This window comes from Pagrus major, chromosome 18 (assembly GCF_040436345.1).
Source record: "Pagrus major chromosome 18, Pma_NU_1.0".
NCBI lineage: Eukaryota > Metazoa > Chordata > Actinopteri > Spariformes > Sparidae > Pagrus > Pagrus major.
In genome coordinates, this window is record NC_133232.1 from 15,449,864 (window position 1) to 15,467,612 (window position 17,749).

At 39.7% G+C, this 17,749-nt stretch overlaps 1 protein-coding gene across 1 annotated transcript in view; it reads left to right on the forward strand.

The window, feature by feature from the left end:
- gask1a (golgi associated kinase 1A) overlaps positions 1-11,912 on the forward strand; it is a 44,868-nt gene extending 32,956 nt beyond the window's left edge. The window contains exons 5-7 of the mRNA XM_073486456.1: positions 4,938-5,060; positions 7,577-7,680; positions 10,446-11,912. Of these exons, the coding sequence (XP_073342557.1) occupies positions 4,938-5,060; positions 7,577-7,680; positions 10,446-10,632 (414 nt within the window). The 3' untranslated portion in view covers positions 10,633-11,912. The remainder of the gene's footprint in view (positions 1-4,937; positions 5,061-7,576; positions 7,681-10,445) is intronic.
- Positions 11,913-17,749: the final 5,837 nt, after the last annotated feature.

Here is a 17,749-nt window from a genome sequence, read left to right on the forward strand (position 1 = left end):
CTCTACCATAAGCCGTCTCCAAAGGCGTTTCAGACAATTTGGTAGTACATCCAACCGGCCTCACAACCGCAGACCAAGTGTAACCACACCAGCCCAGGACCTCCACATCCAGCATGTTCACCTCCAAGATCGTCTGAGACCAGCCACCCGGACAGCTGCTGCAACAATTGGTTTGCATAACCAAAGAATTTCTGCACAAACTGTCAGAAACCGTCTCAGGGAAGCTCATCTGCATGCTCGTCGTCCTCATCGGGGTCTCGACCTGACTGCAGTTTGTCGTCGTAACCGACTTGAGTGGGCAAATGCTCACATTCGATGGCATCTGGCACATTGGAGAGGTGTTCTCTTCATGGATGAACCCCGGTTTTGACTGTTCAGGGCAGATGGCAGACAGCATGTGTGGCATCGTGTGGGTGATGTCAATGTTGTGGATCGAGTGGCCCATGGTGGCGGTGGGGTTATGGTATGGGCAGGCGTATGTTATGGACAATGAACACAGGTGCATTTTATTGATGGCATTGTGAATGCACAGAGATACCGTGACGAGACCCTGAGGCCCATTGTTGTGCCATTCATCCACGACCATCACCTCATGTTGCAGCATGATAATGCACGGCCCCATGTTGCAAGGATCTGTACACAATTCCTGGAAGCTGAAAACATCCCAGTTCTTGCATGGCCAGCATACTCACCGAACATGACACCCATTGAGCATGTTTGGGATGCTCTGGATTGGCGTATACAACAGCGTGTTCCAGTTCCTGCCAATATCCAGCAACTTCGCACAGCCATTGAAGAGGAGTGGACCAACATTCCACAGGCCACAATCAACAACCTGATCAACTCTATGCGAAGGAGATGTGTTGCACTGTGTGAGGCAAATGGTGGTCACACCAGATACTGACTGGTTTTCCGACCCCCCCAGACCCCCCCAATAAAGCAAAACTGCACATTTCAGAGTGGCCATTTATTGTGGCTAGCCTAAGGCACACCTGTGCAATATTCATGCTGTCTAATCAAGTGTTGCGTTTATATTTTTGTTCAGTGTATATGATTCACAGGTGGACACCGGGGGAAACACGTTGAAAAAAACACACACATGTCAACATCATGATGTGTACCGTCACACCTCTTTTGGATCCGCAGCACCAGCATGCTGTATGAATTGACGCACTGGTGCAGCTTTACACCCGAGCTGCTTGGTTCACTGTGTGAAAAGGGCTACTGTTACTCAAACAAGGTAGAGATAGGCTAGCTGGATTCCCCTGGTTTTACTCTTTATGCTAACCAGCTCCTGGTTGCAGCTTCATATTTATCGAACAGACATGACAGTGGCATCGATCCACTTGTCTAAAGCTCAGGAAGGAAGCAAATAAGTGTATTTACCAAAAGTTAGCTTGCTATCATACTAACCTAAGATGGTGATCATGTTAAAGATTATACCTGCTAAATATCAGCATGTTAACATTATTGTGAAATTGTTATTGTGACCACTTTAGCACACTGACTTTAGCATTTGGCTCAAATCACCACTTTGTGTTATAACAACTCACAGATAGCATGCCTACAGACTCAGTCTTGTTTAGTATGCATATTGACTTTGTTGAATATAGCCTAGTTTATCACCTTTTTTAGTGTGATCACTACACAAAACCTGGAGTTAATATGCAGCAGGATTTTGGAGCAGTTAAGAGCTGGGTTGTTTGATTTTGTCACTCTACTAGCCAGTGGCTGAAAAGCAGAGAGAAGAGCAGCACCCACAAAGAAATTCCATTGGAATAAAACCTTAAAAAATAAAGGCAGCTCATTCTGCCCACACTGTTTGACTGACTCGTGAAAACAAAGAAGTTCAATGGTGAAACAGCATTGCAACAAGCACTCCGCACATAAACACTGAAACAAAGAGGAGTATGTATGCAGTTAAGGTGAAATAAAGATTGAATTAATTAAAAGAATAATGTTTACTATCCTACAGAACATTAGATCATGCAGTAGGTACACTGTTGTGCTTAAAATGGAGTGCAGTCCTAATGTATTTGAATAAATCAGACTCCCCACACACACTTTACAGTTTGCTCCATCTAAATTCTGTGTTGACTCTGACCACAGTGGATCACCAGTCTTGTCTCTCCCTGAGGCTTGCTGGTGTTCAGTGGTAGTGTAAGTCAATATTGGCTCAGTCTCCACAAGGCCACTGGACCAAACTCAAAATCACTGTATTCAAGTGTGGGATAGAAATGTGGCAGCAGGGTGAGAAGAAACAAAGAAGGTGTAGATTTACTGCACAACAGAACACACAAACACCTTCTCTATCACACACACATGGCTAGTCTGAGAGCACCAGGGTTTGCACGTGTGCTGATGTACACAAAACACATACTACATATAGACACAGGGAGAGCAAACACAAACCCTCAAAACCAGCCAAACCCTGAGGGCAGATATCATCAAATCATATCTGTTTGCTTCTCAGAGCGTCAGCCTCACACTTAAACACCAGAAAGTAAATCACAAGGCTCTCACACTGACAAGATCCTTACATTACGATCCTTAGGTTAGGCAAATTTATTTGGAAGAGAAAAATGAAGGAAAAAAGGAAAATTATAAAATTATAATGGACATTATATAACTGTCCATTGTAAACATAAGTGAGAAATTTGTTGTTTTGTAAGTCTCAACAAGTCCAAAGTCTTGTCTTTCCAGTACAAAGTCCAAACTGTGTGTTTTGAGCATTGATCGTATAAAATACAGACAGAGTTTCCGGATCTGAACAGTGAAGTGTCTTAAACTTGCATTCTATCTAGTGGTCAGCAGGAGGTGACTCTACTGGTTTCTGAGAGAATGGGCCTACTTCTCACTTGATTTAGTACCTCATTAAATTGTTTGAGTTTATGGTCTCAATCACTGGTTTCAAGTCTTTCATCAACACAGCATGATGTTCATTTTGTTAATTATGGAGTGAAATAGACGATGGAGCAGCCTATGCTTTAGTGCTTGCTTTACACACCAAGATGGCAGTGGCCATAAAGTCACACTCAAGGCTTCAGAACAGAAGTCCAAAAACCAATGGATGACATCACAGTGGGTTTAGACTGGGTTCATGTCCCAAACATGTCATCATGCAGACAAACACAATGTCATTTTAGATAAACTGTATTACATTCAAATTAACTTCATGACATTTCAAAGCAAGCTGAGCCGGTGAGCCTTGGTATATTATCCCTGCGTACAGTCATTTGTCATTTCTGAGACAAGTGTTTTGATTGTTGCTGACTTTTTTGTGATTATCCAAAGTTTGGAGCTAAACAGACTATAGCTGATGAATTAATCAGTCAATCTGCAGAAAATCTAATTCGGAGACTCTTTTCCTATTAAGTCATTTTTCATTTTTTCTTGACATGGACCAAACAATGAATCGATCCTTTATTTGCCAAGAATGTTGACATATGCTGTAAATGGGACTACAAGAAAACTAAAACTAAAATACACACCTATTTAACTACTGACTATACAAATACTGAATTTGTATAGTATGTGTACCGTCCATGAATGCAGTTTAAAGTGAGTCTACTGCAGGAATTTAATACTAAACTGTGTAGTCTAAATGACATATCAGTAGAATTGCAAATCTCTTGAGCAGATGTCATGCAGGGTGGAATTTCCCCAAATCACAGGCATGTCCTGAGACATTCTAACATTTTTTTAAATATATTTGTAGCAGTGCTTGAACAGTAGGTGATGTAGGCTTTCATCGCTGATGATTCAGGCTATGAATATTGATGTAAATTTCAGTTAATGCAAAGTCATTACCGACTATCCTGTTTCACTTGATATTCATGTGATTGCACACACAGGCTCTAAACGTAGGTTTCATCTGTTTTCATCCTGGTAATTTCATGAGATTACCTGTCAGACTGGCATCCACAAGCAGATCACTGACTGAGATGATGAGCCAACACTTTCTACATAATTTACAGTGGAAATTGACAGATGGGAGGAAGACCATCATGACAGAGACCCTCAAACTGAGAATGATATTTCTAGCAGTTATATCAAACAAGCAAAATAAAATATTGTGATCAAATCAAGTATCATGCTTCTTATAATAACTGAAGTTTAACAATTGGAATTTCTAAGCAAATTGCTTTGTTATTTTTCCACTGACCCAACCTCGCATCACCTTTAGACTGTATCCAAATTTCCACCCTCTAAGATGTAAGGACCAAGGTGGGCTTCAGTCGTACATACCATGACGTGTTCACTGTTATCAAGTCTGTGAGTGCATGAGACTGCAAGGCAGATATAAGCTACTGATAGACAAAATGCATTTTGGTTACCTCTACAGTCTATACTTCTAAATATTTCTGTATAATGATGTGGTTGAATATTACTTTTGGCCAACACAATTCAAGTAACGTTATACTAAAGTAATTTTTTTACACATTCATAGGTACATCTGTATTGCGATGAATTGTGGGTAATTAAATCAGTAAAGTCCGGCAAAGTTAACAGCCCAAGCAGACTCCCTGGAGGTCTGCAGAGAGTCCGCTTGAGGGCCCTTGTGGACTGGATGAAATTGGGTGAACGCCGCCCCCAAAGTCAGCAAGTCTGCAAGTGCAGTGAAGTCCGGAGATTTGGATGCAGCCTCAGTTTCGTTGTTCATAATGTATTTGCATTTTACCAAGAAAGACACTGCCTCATCTTTGATTGGTGTTAAATTCTCGTGTCTCTTACAACCCAATGTTCCATTAGGGAGAGGGTTAGAGTAGCCTATTTGCAGCCTGAGAGGCAAAACTGGACACAAAAAACTCCACCAATGCAGAAACCTGCTGTAAATTATGCCCTTGTGACAATATGCTTCAACAACAATAAGAACCAACACTATATCTCACTGTCAAATCAATTACTTTTTGTGTGTTCTTTGTCTGTTGGTGCAGGTTAATGACCGGTTGGACAGGTACTGCTGTGGTTTCACACCTGATCCGACAGACATGTGTGTGGAGAACCTGCTGCACACCAAGTGTGGCAACACTGAGGACCTGCTGCTGGTTCACATCCTGGTACATATTACAAACAGTACTAATGTTAGTTCAACTCCACAGATAACACAGATTAACTTAGATGTATTGTCTTTGTGCCATTATCAAAATTATTTCTGTCCTGAAGGCCTTTGGGATGTTTTATTTTTATTTGCAGTGCCGGAACAAAGACCAATGAATTATTCTCTGTCAAAGGACAAGTTTACATGGAATGGAAGATTTTGATAAAAATAAAATATGAGTTCTAAAAAAAAAAGGACAAGTTTACTGATCTGTGCCTTTTTCCCTTGCCATACCAAATTGTTGTTTGATTTCCAAACTTTAAAAGTCACTGTTTTTTGTTTTAGTCAAATATTAGTTGTCATATCTGAGGGAATGAAGGAAATGAAATCCACCTCGCTGGCTCTGTTTTTTGTTGTACAACATTTTGTTGCTGCCATTCTTCCATGGCAACACAGGAGAATGGATCTATAGTTAAAAGATACAACAGATGCATGTATTATACATTCAGTAGCGTTGATGCATGTCTTTTTCATAGCTAATGAAAAACCTCAGGCTGGCAGGTGCTGGTTGCATGTGATTTACTATTTGTAAAAATAGATAAAGCTGTTTGTGTGAGAATCACAGGAGTGTTTTTCATTCTGCAGTCAGCTTAAAGGTTCCAACATCACTTGACTTCTGAAACCTTAGTGAAATAGAATTTATGCCTTTTTAGAGCCTGACCAATACTTGGTTTTTGAGGCTGAGGGCGGTGCGGATACTGGTAGTATTATGGCATAAAAAATTTCAGACATCAATTTATCCGCCAATACGCACATTTTTTTAATTGATTCGTTGAATGCCATTATCAAACACTTTTCAACGGTGACAAAGATATGTAACAGAGGTTGATTTCATCATGTACTTTTTACTCTCTACTTGTATGTACAATGCATGGCAGGAGAGATAAAAACTCATTTGTGTGCACAAATTATCAAATAATAGTTAAAGCACACAAACTAGTAATTAGTGCTCTCAAATTAATAGTTTTTGCATACGCTTGGCTTGACTTTACTTTTTAAATATATGTTTAAGATCACACAATGTTTAAAGGCAAATTTTTTCAGCATCGAGCTGTACACACCACACTGACAAATGATCGTCTCATTAAGGTTGTTATGGGAAACACGTAAGTAAACAGTAAGAGCTGGGCTTTGCTAGAAAAGAAGTTTATACGATGCGTTGTCTGACCACTTCGAAAGCAAGTGTTAAAGTTCTTCTAAAAAGAAGCCAGATGCTTCCTGAGAAAGTGACAAACAAGAGAGAGAAGCTTAAACCATGTCTCCTTTCTCACCTCCACACACATGGCCAATCACAGTAGGAAGTGTGTGTGAATCTGGAATTGTTGGTTTAAGTTACAGAGAGTTACTGAAATCTTCAGATTCCAGTGATTGAAAGGTGTGAGGAAGGGGATTCATAGCTCTTGTTCATGTTCATTGACATATCTAAAGATGGATGACATGACAAGGTCCTCAAGAGTGAAGCCAAAACATCTGGATCACCCCTGTGGTGGCTTGCTGCAGTATAGGTCATGAACACTGCTGGCCACATGTTAGCAGATGGGACATTGGCCAACTAAAAAACAGTATATGTCAAATACATTTTTCCCAAAGATGATTTCTGTCATTCTAGGTAGTTCTTATCACATGATGAATGTTCAAGAGTTATTTTTCAGATAAGTTTGGTTTTAATTATTTAATTGATGCCAGAAAAAAAGGGGATGGGACATCTCAGCTGAGCCCTGTTCATGATTAAGTCGGGTGGGTGTATGGGTGGTAGTGTTGCCAGATGGGAAATGTCAAACCATCATACGAGAGGGTTAAAATGATCCTATTTTAGGGGAAAATTATTGTCGGTAAGTCCTAAACACAACAACAAATAGACATACGTGTGTATTTTAAACAAAACATATTTAATAAAAAATATTTAAAATAAATACTGAGGCTTGCTTTTGCATTCCAAACAGCTCAACTTGAAGACAGCATACCTTTGTGAGAAATAACAACTGTGCTCATGAATTACATTCATCATCATAGCCTACACCAAGCATGACTGGCTTAAAAGAGCTCACGGGAGACTCAGGATCCATGTTTTTGTATTCTGATGATTGTATTCCTGGACAGCATAGACTAAAACAAACTATTTATCTAAGCATCATAAAATTCAATTCTTTTTTGGTATTATTGATTGAACATTGTACAGAAAGCAACATTATCATATAAATATGACAATTACTGTATATCTGGCAACCTTATTAGTACTGCGCAGACTGGCTACAAATTACGTCACCAGCACTTGTTTCCTGGATATTTTTGCTTCATTTTTGTACAGTGGGAGAAAGTTGTAATCCTTAATGGAAAAATACAAAAAGTAATTAAAAAAAAAGATGACATTCTAAATTTGTTAGTAACGGCAAAACTCGCCCTCAAACTACATTTTTGAAATGTTCTCATGTAGAAACTATGCTTCCTGCTGACAGTGTATATGATTTTGTTCAGGTGAGGAAGGCAGATCCCTCAAGACTGGTGTTCATAGACAACGCTGGCAGACCCCAGCAGTCCAGTGACAACCTCAACTTCCGGCTGGTGGAGGGCATTGATGAGTGAGTACAAAGCACTATTTTAAAGCAGTAGCGGTATGTAAATGTAAGTTAGTTTTTGCTCCATTCTGGCACCCAGGCTTGATAAATTACACCATACAGAGTCCAATACGTATTTGGGCTTGCAGCAGGCATAAACACTAATGTAAGGAAATGTTTCAAGAAAATAAAACACATCTAATAACATATTTTCCTGATGAACAGCACTCAAATCAGCAGCACAGAAATGTCCACTGGAAGCTTGTTAGGTGTTTGTTACAATGACTGTCTGATTAGATTAATGTGCATTCAATTAGCCAGCTATTCAATATGCTGAATGAATCAGGTCTGATAAAGATTCTCCTTTGTCTGCCACTTAGGATTACAAAGCTGCTCTATAACATTCTCTTCATCATCTTAAGCCTGGATGTTAAACTGAATGGAAATAGAATGTTGTACTGTTTCTCATTGCTGAGTAATATGGAGCAATTGGTTATTTTCCAGAGGTAGCGTAACTCATTTTAGATTTTTTTGTTTTCGTTTTAATAAAACAACTTCTTGGATTGAATTTGGGTGAACTTTGCTCAGTAGTTTTTTTTAATTTTATATGTTGTTTGCATGAACTGAAAAGGAACCATTCACAGTTACTTACCATGGTGGATAAAATAATTTCACAAGAATCATGATTACACTACATTACTTGTAGGGAAGGTTTTAAATACTTTCAGGGTAATTACAGGCAAGTGCAGGTACCATTCATTTTCTGCATAAAGAATGTCAAGTTACTGGAACCTAATATTATAATTGGTTAAAAAGCCAAAGATACAAGTCTGCATGCATAAAAAGACTAATTTTGGTAAGAAAGAAACATCCAAATTTGTAAAAATTGAATTGAATTGAATTGAATTGAATTGAATCCAGCACAACCCAACCTACCTTAATGCTACTTTGCCCCTTATGGCAATACTATGAATAGATTGTTTTGTTTAGTCTATTTTATTCTATCTGACTTGTTTGTGACTGTGTACAACTACTCCACGTGCCTTTAATTGCCCCCCGGGGACAAATAAAGTATTTTGAATTGAATTGAATTGAATTGAATTGAATCCAGTCAATTAGCTTAGAATTTATATGCTCCACTAATGGCAAGCAAAGGTTTATGATGGCATGTTGTAAAACCTGATCAGCAGTTTAGAGGTATACAATGCATGATTTCCCTAAAAAACAATGCATAATGTCTGTATCTGCCCTCTGTCTTTATTTTTGCATTTTCTTAGTATTTTGCTGTGTTCAGGATGTGTCTGAGACTTTGACCTTTGGGCAGTGATGTGTAGTCCCCTGCCGACAACATTATGCAGGGTGTGATGTCAGGACTCTCTAAAAATGTAGCAACGAGGTTACATCACTGTCTCCATCTCTCTTCTCTGCGCTCTGGCTGTAATGGATGTATAAAGACCTGCTGTGTTGTTTGACTGAGGGCGGAGGTACAAACACACACAAACACAGAGCAGAGAGGCAAACAGCTGACAGGATGTTGTGGGTGTGGGAATGTTTATTGTGCTTTAGAACTGAGCCATTGTGAGACAAGCATAAAATAACATTTTATTTCTCTGATTCACAGCACTGTCTCTCTTCACTCACTCTCTAGCTCGCTCAACCACTGATATTTTCTCTCGCAGAGTATACCTTTAAATCACCAGCAGTTTAAATCACTCCATTTTTTGATGTGCTTGATTTCAGCAACCACGGCATACGTTTTGTTTCGAATTAGTGATGTTACGTCAATGAACAGTACGATTCTTTATAACTATTTGGAAAAACCCTAGGGAACCTAGTAGTACTTTGTGAGAGCCATTCTTTTTATCATTGTACCAAAATTTCCACTGCTTGCCCTAAAACCACCCTCTTTTACGTGAACAGTGAGAAATTAAGTGTTTCATGAATTGCATTCAAGTCAAGGTAACTTTACTTACATAACACATTTCATACAGAGGATAAATAGTAAATTCACACAAAGCAGGGGAAATTGGTGTCACCTTGTGTAATGTTCACAACGCAGATCAGTAAATTAGTAATGCTAAACCTGGTTCACACATGCAAGTGGAAATGTTTCTAAATGGATGTCTAAGTTTGAATCTGATCAAAATCTTACCCCATCATTATACCAGTATATACCATTATTTCACAGATAAACCAAATAACCCCTACCCCCTAAAAAAATTAATAAATAAATAACAATTAGATTAGATTATGATGAACAGAGCCATAAGATCCAGCTCCTTTCAAATAACCATAACTCCCCATCTCTATGTCCATTGCTATACCAGGTGTTACTAATTTGCTATAGCTCTGTAGTAATGTTCTGCCCAGCGGATGAACCTTTTTACTTAAGACACTGACACCTGTCCTCCAGCACCACCCGTACACTTATCTCATGGCCTTTCTTGGGGTAGCAAGCACAAGACAATCTTTACATCTTTAACTGTAAAGCAATTATAAATGTATTACACAAATAAAGTGTTTTAATATTACTTTAAGCTACTCTAGTGATGAGGCATATTTAGAAGTTCTAAGGTAAATGCACCTGGACTTGCCTGATAATCAAATAGTGGTAAAAACAAAAGTGTTGTTTGTTTTCTGTCCAACAGTCCTATATTGCGATGTATAGAGAACACTACAACCTGTAGGGCTGCTAGAGAGGCTTTACGCATTACTAATCTTGTTTTCTAGATTTTAAACAAGTCAGTGAAGCTACAACACATCAAATTTAATTCTGTTTCTCTTGTCAGGTTTCCAGAGAGAGCAGTGTCTGTGCTCCAGTCAGGCTGTCTGGAGAGTCTTCTTCTGCGCTCCCTTTACACAGACAAGGAATTCTGGGATAGCCAAGGTGGGGCCAGCAGTCTCAGGCTTCTTATCCACACTGTGGAGCAAAGAGGGAAGATTCTCCTCCAGCACATCAGGGACAAGAAATTATAGCTCAAGATGGACCTGTGACAGAGCTGAGCAGACCAAAAAGGAATAGAAACCAGACACATCAATCGTCACACTGTTTAGATGACATATCTTCAGTGTAATCCAAGAGAGATTACTCTGATGAGAAAGACGTTCTGAGTCTATAGAAACCCAAAGAGTTGAAATTGTTTGGCTAATTTGGGAGTACAGCAGACAAGCTTTGATGTAATTTTTAAAAAAGTCTTTTATGAGGGGTTACAATAAATACAACAGTCCCAGGGACAAGCACAGGGCAATCTTTTACATATTTAAAACCCAACAGTGGTGAGATCAGAAATGTTCCTTCAGCCTCTAAGCCTTTGAGTGGGTGTTACAGCTTGCATGTCTGATTGATAGCACCAACCAACACACGAACACAGTATAAAACTTAGCTATTAGCTGTAGCTTGCAAGTTAAGCACACACAGTGCTCTGTTAGCAGTGGTGTTGAAGAACACAGACAACAGCACTTAGTTTTTAAATTTTAAGCTTGTAAATGTTCTGTAGTTGACGAGCTAACAAATTAACTGGCCCACAGTGTGTATGTTTATGGACATAAAATGAGAACTGGATATAGCATCAGAGATGGGTCCGTGTTCATTGCTATGAAAGCTGCTCAGCCAAAAAATTGGATTCCTGAATATAAAATTAGCCAGTTCTTCCGCATAACTTCTGCAGTGTGGGGCTCATAGAGTATACACACCAGATACTCTTGCTGGTCAAGAGGATTGCATAATTTCTTGGCTCTTCTAGACCTTCCAAATATTATCAGACCAAATGGCTCCAATTCTGACCATGAAACATGTCATAAAATGTATCTACCATTTTACAGCCACTTTTTTTCACAATGTAAGCTCATGGGAAAAAATATTTTAGATTTTTGTTCTTAATACACAGTTTGGCCACCTTGTCAAATTGGCTTCAAAGCTGATGCATCTCCTGGGGCATGGTTTCCACTGGTGGAACTGGTTAGCTAACATTGATTGGCTCGTTTTGTGTTGTGTGTCATCCTTGTCCCTGTTGGCCTCAGAATAGTGATGATTGCTATTTTATGCAAATGTTTAAAATAAAATGGTTTGATTGAATATTTTTTAAAAATTCATTAAGAAGTAGACAGAGAAGATTTTTTTTTCTTTTCAAAAGAGAGCACAGGATTTTAAGAACACTCTGCTAAGATGCTCCTTATAACATATTCATAAGCTCAAACAGATTTATTGTTGTTTAAGTGTTGTTGTTTAAGTCATTCACGAAGGATTTTTTTTTTTAGATCAGATTTGCTGTGAAAAATCTTGGCTGGTTTTATTAACATTGAAATCATTAATAAATGTTCATGAGTTTCTCAATAATCCATTAAGAGGCAGTTTTGTGTGTCAATAAGTCAGCAAATAAACCACGAGTCTGCATTTACAAATGTTAGAGGTCATATTGAGTTTTTTTTTTGTTTTTACCTTTCCTTTATTGTGTTATGTAGTATTTTTGCAGGTAAAAGGTACGGAAAAAAAGTGAAAAAGCCCAAAGTCCATGCCAAAGGGAGTTACTCTCTCACTTTATTTTGTATCACACTACCTTGCTCAGCATTACCTGCCCTACTCTGCCTCTGATTGGCTACATCCCGCTCCGTTAAGTAATGCGCATGTGCAACTCTCACCAAAAAATAAACAGAGGCAAGATGCCTCACTCTGTGGCTAAAACGGAGCGTTCAAGACATAGTGTGAAAAGGGTGCTGCAGCAGTGCACCATATGAGAAAAATAAGTCAGAGGACAAATGAAGGAGAATGTATAATAAACTAGAATTAAAGAGCTATAGCAAAAGAAGACAAAGCAGCCGTCCTGCAGGAGGAGGACTAACACCAGCCCCCAAAGTTTCCTTTTTTAAGTGCTCTTAACTGATCCATAAAGGATTAGTTGATGATTTATTAGCCAAGTAATGGAGTCATTACAAACAACTTGCAAACTATTTACAGGCCTTACAGGATGCCTTACAGACATGAGCTGTAACCTATAAAGCTGATGTGTTTGTGTATTGGGACAAAGAACATTACTACAGAAACATTACCATCTTGCCATCAAAGTGCACACAGAGGACAAAATGCATCTGCTCTGGAAACAGAATCAAACACAAGCCTCAAGGTAACGAGTGTGTCAGTGAATCTGTTGGACTGGCATAAAGCAACAAGCACACTCAGGCCCTCATGTGAATTCATGCTAATTGTTTGATCATCTGCACCAAATGAAATGTCCCTGTAGCTCTGTTGCTCCATCTGTTGATAAGGGATGCTTGTCACTCCAAACATATTCGTGTTTTTCATTCAGTCTTCCAGCATCTCAAAAAATGTCACCTCACAGAAGGGAAATGAGACAAATTATTTCCCCGCTCCTCTGCAACAGCCAATAGCTGATTTTTTCCCCCAAACAATTTGGTGAAATAAGCTTAGTCTATCTTTTTTTTGTATTTTATAATTTTAGAGAGAGCCAACAGCATATCGAGTGATTGATTTGGATGTCTGTTTTTGTGAGATAAGCTCTTCTTCTTTTAATAGAGGGATTAAAAATGGCTGTCAGCAAATAGCTTCTGGACCAGATCCTGGAAGCCTTTTGATAAAAATTGTATACACACACACACACACACGTATATATATATATATGTGTGTGTATATATATATATATATACATATATATATAGTAGTTGATGGATTAATGACATTTTCAGTGGTTTCCTCTTTCATCGCTGAATAAATTACTCTAATGAGAAATGGCTCAAAAGGATCATCCTCTCTTTATTCCCACTGATCTCTTTTACATTAAATGTTATCATGTGTCAAACCACCACAGTGTGCTGCCTACCACTGGTTTTGGATTGCATTAATTTCTCTGCTTCTATTTGAGCACACTTTTGGTCTAACTCATTAAGCCCTATCTTGATTAGATTGGACTTAACATGCCTTCACACGTACTGTACATTATAAACAGAGCCAGACGGTCCTATACGCACACTACAGAAGTTGCGTAGGGCCCCGGGAGGTACACAAGGGCCCCACCTCCCCCTCATGTCAAAGCAGTTGTCTGTGTTTACAACTGGGTGATGAGGGTATGAAGTGTAACTTCCTTTCTGGTCACAAGAAGAGAAAAAAAAACAACAGCATGAAAGTGAATTGAGGGAGCAGCAGTACGGTAAACTTGTGTATTTCCCTCTCCAAGTGTGATATCAGTGATTGACCAGTCCCTCCAGAAAAACGCGATTATGCGATCGCATAATTCAACGCATAATCAGCCAAAGTCCGCACATTTATGCGGGGGCCGCATTTTTTCAAAGACGCCGCACTTTGGCCACATAAATCGCAGATTTCCGCGCAAAATGCGCAAAATATGCGCAAAATATGTGGGGCTTGCATGATTTCATAATCCCCGCATTTTCGTTGCAAAAAAGTCACATATATCTTCACAGAAAGTTGAAAAATGTTGCATTTACGTCACACAAGAGCAGCCATTTTCCTCCTGTTGCCTTGGGAACGTTATGAAGTGACGTCATCAGAAAGCTGAGAACTTAATTATTCCCGGCACTTTCTGTGATGTAGTATGCTTACTTATCATAGGAAGTCATTAGAAATGACTCTTTACATTAAGGTAGTAGCCTAGTGAGCCTAGTAACAGAGTGTTGGGGGAATCACTTTTTTTTTCTTATTCACCAAACCGCAGTTTTTGCAAGTTCCCGCAAAAGAAAATGTGCCGCATTATCAAGGATTTTTGCCCGCAACTATCACAAAAAAACTCCGCATTTTTCTGGAAGGACTGATTAACAGCAATATTAAGCTTATGTGTGCTAGCTTGCAATGTCAGTGCATCTCTCTGTAGTCTGTCTTACTAATGTTAGTTTGGCTGGGCAGTGCATGTTGTCTGTGTCTTCCTAATCAGTGTTGTGTGACTTTGTGCCTGACAGAAGTGAGAATGAATACAACTATTTATTACATTTGATAAACAGTGACAGTGTTAATAAACTGCAGCTCAAAAAGATAACCGCAATAACTCCACAACCTCTGTGGACACAGTCCAGACGGGCGTGATGACACTCCTCTGTGGTGCACATAATATTAAAACAAAATAATGATTATTTATTCTCTCAGTCAGTCAGAAAAAATATTCCACCTTTACTTCAGTAAAAGTAGCCTATTAATACCACACTGTGAAAATATGTTGCCATTTTTTAATTTTTTCGCCACTATGCCCTTTCCCCAACCAGAAGACCTTGATGAATGGAGAGGTGAGGGCTCTATCCAGAGCCAAACAAGCGATAAGGTGGCAAGGAAGCATACAACGCCTCTAGAGCAAGACTGAAAGCTGGTATCAAGAATGCACATTGAAGACATCAGCAGAGACTGGAGAGGGACCTGAACATCAACAGCACTAAAGCATGTGGCAGGCTGGGTGCGAATTGCTGGGGGAGATGGGGGTGATTTCCTCCTCTCTGCTTTCAATATCCCCACCGATGGTCATTCATTTTTTATCCCCAAGGGGATATGCATTATCCCCATTTCTGGTCAGACTGAATAAATTAAATGTATCTCATATTCCCAATAGTTAGATAAAATGTTCGATAGTTTCACATGTTTGGATTTAATGTAAACCAACTTGAAAGCACATAACGAATACGCCCCGGCTTATAAACAGCATTTCATATCCCTTGATAATGGAGCGTGTCATTAATCATTAATTAGGTGTGTAGTTCGGTTGCACCATCACCATGTGACTCACAACAACAGAAGAGAGTGTCAGAGGCATTACTGTGGACCAGTTCTCACAAGACCAGCCATGCTCCTCCTGTAAAACTATTAACTCACACAGAAGTAATATCTCCTTTTCTGGTGGTCTGATACAGCGGTCTACACACCAACCTCTTTGTCCCAGTCTTCTGTTGCTCCTCTCGATGTCATGCAGCCTGTGGAGCCGGTCTATGCTACAGGAGTTTCTCTGGGCTTGTTAGCCAGAGTAAACAGGTCGGTTATAGCTGCCGCTGCTCCGCCATCCGGCCTGTTTGCTCTGCCTACGAGCCCAGGGACACTGCAGCTGTGACAGCCAAGGGTAGGTTTATTGGCAAAATTAAAAAAGTTTCAGGTGTTTGCAATAAACAATTTACACAAGAACAGTTTAAATAGTTAAGTAAAACTAATATCACAAGGATTTTATCCAAATTCAACACTAAATCCTACTTTCAATCACTACTGCAGTCTCAAAAATATTCAACCCCCTGAATAGAATTCCTCATAAGAGACACATTTGCAAATCAGGTGTGATCTCAAGCACACCTGATGCAACCAATCAAGGGCTTCATTTGTTGCATCAGGTTTGCTTGAGATAGAACACCTCAAATACCTGGACTGTTGATGGTGACGTTTCATTGCATGTTAGAAATATGGCTAAGTCAAGAGAATTGTCCAAAGCGTTCAGAGAAGAGATCATTGCCTTGCACTAACAAGGTGGGGATACAAAAAATAGCAAAGGCACTGAATGTTCCTAGAGATACAGTTGGAAGTATAGTTTGTAAGTTTAAAGTAAAGGGACAGTGGCTACACTACCTGGACATGGCAGAAAGAGGAAGCTATCAACGGCTGCCACCAGAGTCCTGAGGAGGCAGGTGGTCAAAAGCCCTCGACTGACTGCAAAAGACCTGCAGCAAGACTTGGTGGCAGCAGGCACTGAGGTTTTAGTTTCCACAGTAAGGCGCATACTAAACACTGAAGGGCTCCATGCCCGAACTCCAAGACGTACACCAATACTAACCCAAAAGCACAAGAAAAGTCGGGTCCAATTTGCTAAACACTATATAAATAAGCCAAAGAGGTTTTGGGATTCTGTTCTGTGGAGCGATGAAACAAAACTGGAACCTTTCGGGCCTATGGATCAGCGGTACGTCTGGAGGAGGAAGAATGAAGCATACGCTGAAAAGAACACTCTGCCTACAGTGAAGCATGGCGGTGGCTCAGTGATGCTCTGGGGCTGCTTCGCTTTCTCTGGCACTGGAAACCTGCAGCGTGTGGAGGGCAAGATGGATTCAATCAAGTATCAGGAAATCCTGGGAGAAAATGTCATGTTGTCTGTGAGGAAGCTGAAGCTTGGGCATCATTGGACCTTCCAACAGGACAATGATCCCAAGCATACCTCAAAGTCCACCAAGGCTTTGTTTCAGAAGAAGTCCTGGAAGATACTAGAGTGGCCATCACAGTCGCCTGACTTGAACCCCATTGAAAATCTCTGGTGGGATTTGAAAAAGGCTGTTGCAGCACGCAAACCCAAGAATATTAGTGAACTGAAGGTCTTTGCCCATGAGGAATGGGCTAAGATTCCTCAGGAACACTGCCAGAAGCTGGTGTCTGGCTATGCATAACGTTTGCAGCAGGTCATAACAGCAAAAGGGTGCTCTACTAAGTACTAAAGATGCTTTTCATGAAGGGGTTGAATCATTTTGAGACTGCAGTAGTCATTAAAAGTGACATTTTGTGTTGAATTTGGAGAAACCACTTATGATATTTAATGTAATTAACTTTAAAGTTCACTTATATCTCATATAAGTATTTATTTATGATTTTGACATTTTTTGAAGTGAAGAAAAATAACTGACAATAAACTTTGCTTTGCTAAGTTATAAAGGGTTTCTAGCAAGCTGTTTCTGTGGGGGGATGTCTTGTACTCACACTTGTAAATGTTGTGAAGGGGGCTGACATGAATATCTCAAGCACTTTTTAAAAAAAACCTTTTTATTTTCAATAATAATCACTCACAGCACAGGCCTCTCTTGAGGCTCTGTTTCCTCCCATGTTCTCATTGGTGCTATGCGTCTCCCCACCTCCTCAGCCTTTTTCAGCAGCCTTACAAGATGCAAGCAGCTACCACAAGTGTATCCACATTTTTGGGGTGCAGGTTAATCCTGTGATGAAAAATCCTCCCTCGGAATGCCAGAATGCCAAAAGCATTCTCAACCACCATTCTTGCTCTAGATAGTCTGTAGTTGAAAATCCTCTTTTTGTGGCTGAGATTCTGTCCAGGTTAGGGTCACCCTAGGTGAGCAGCACCAGGCAGAGAGGTACTTGGTGGCACATGTAGTGTCTTGT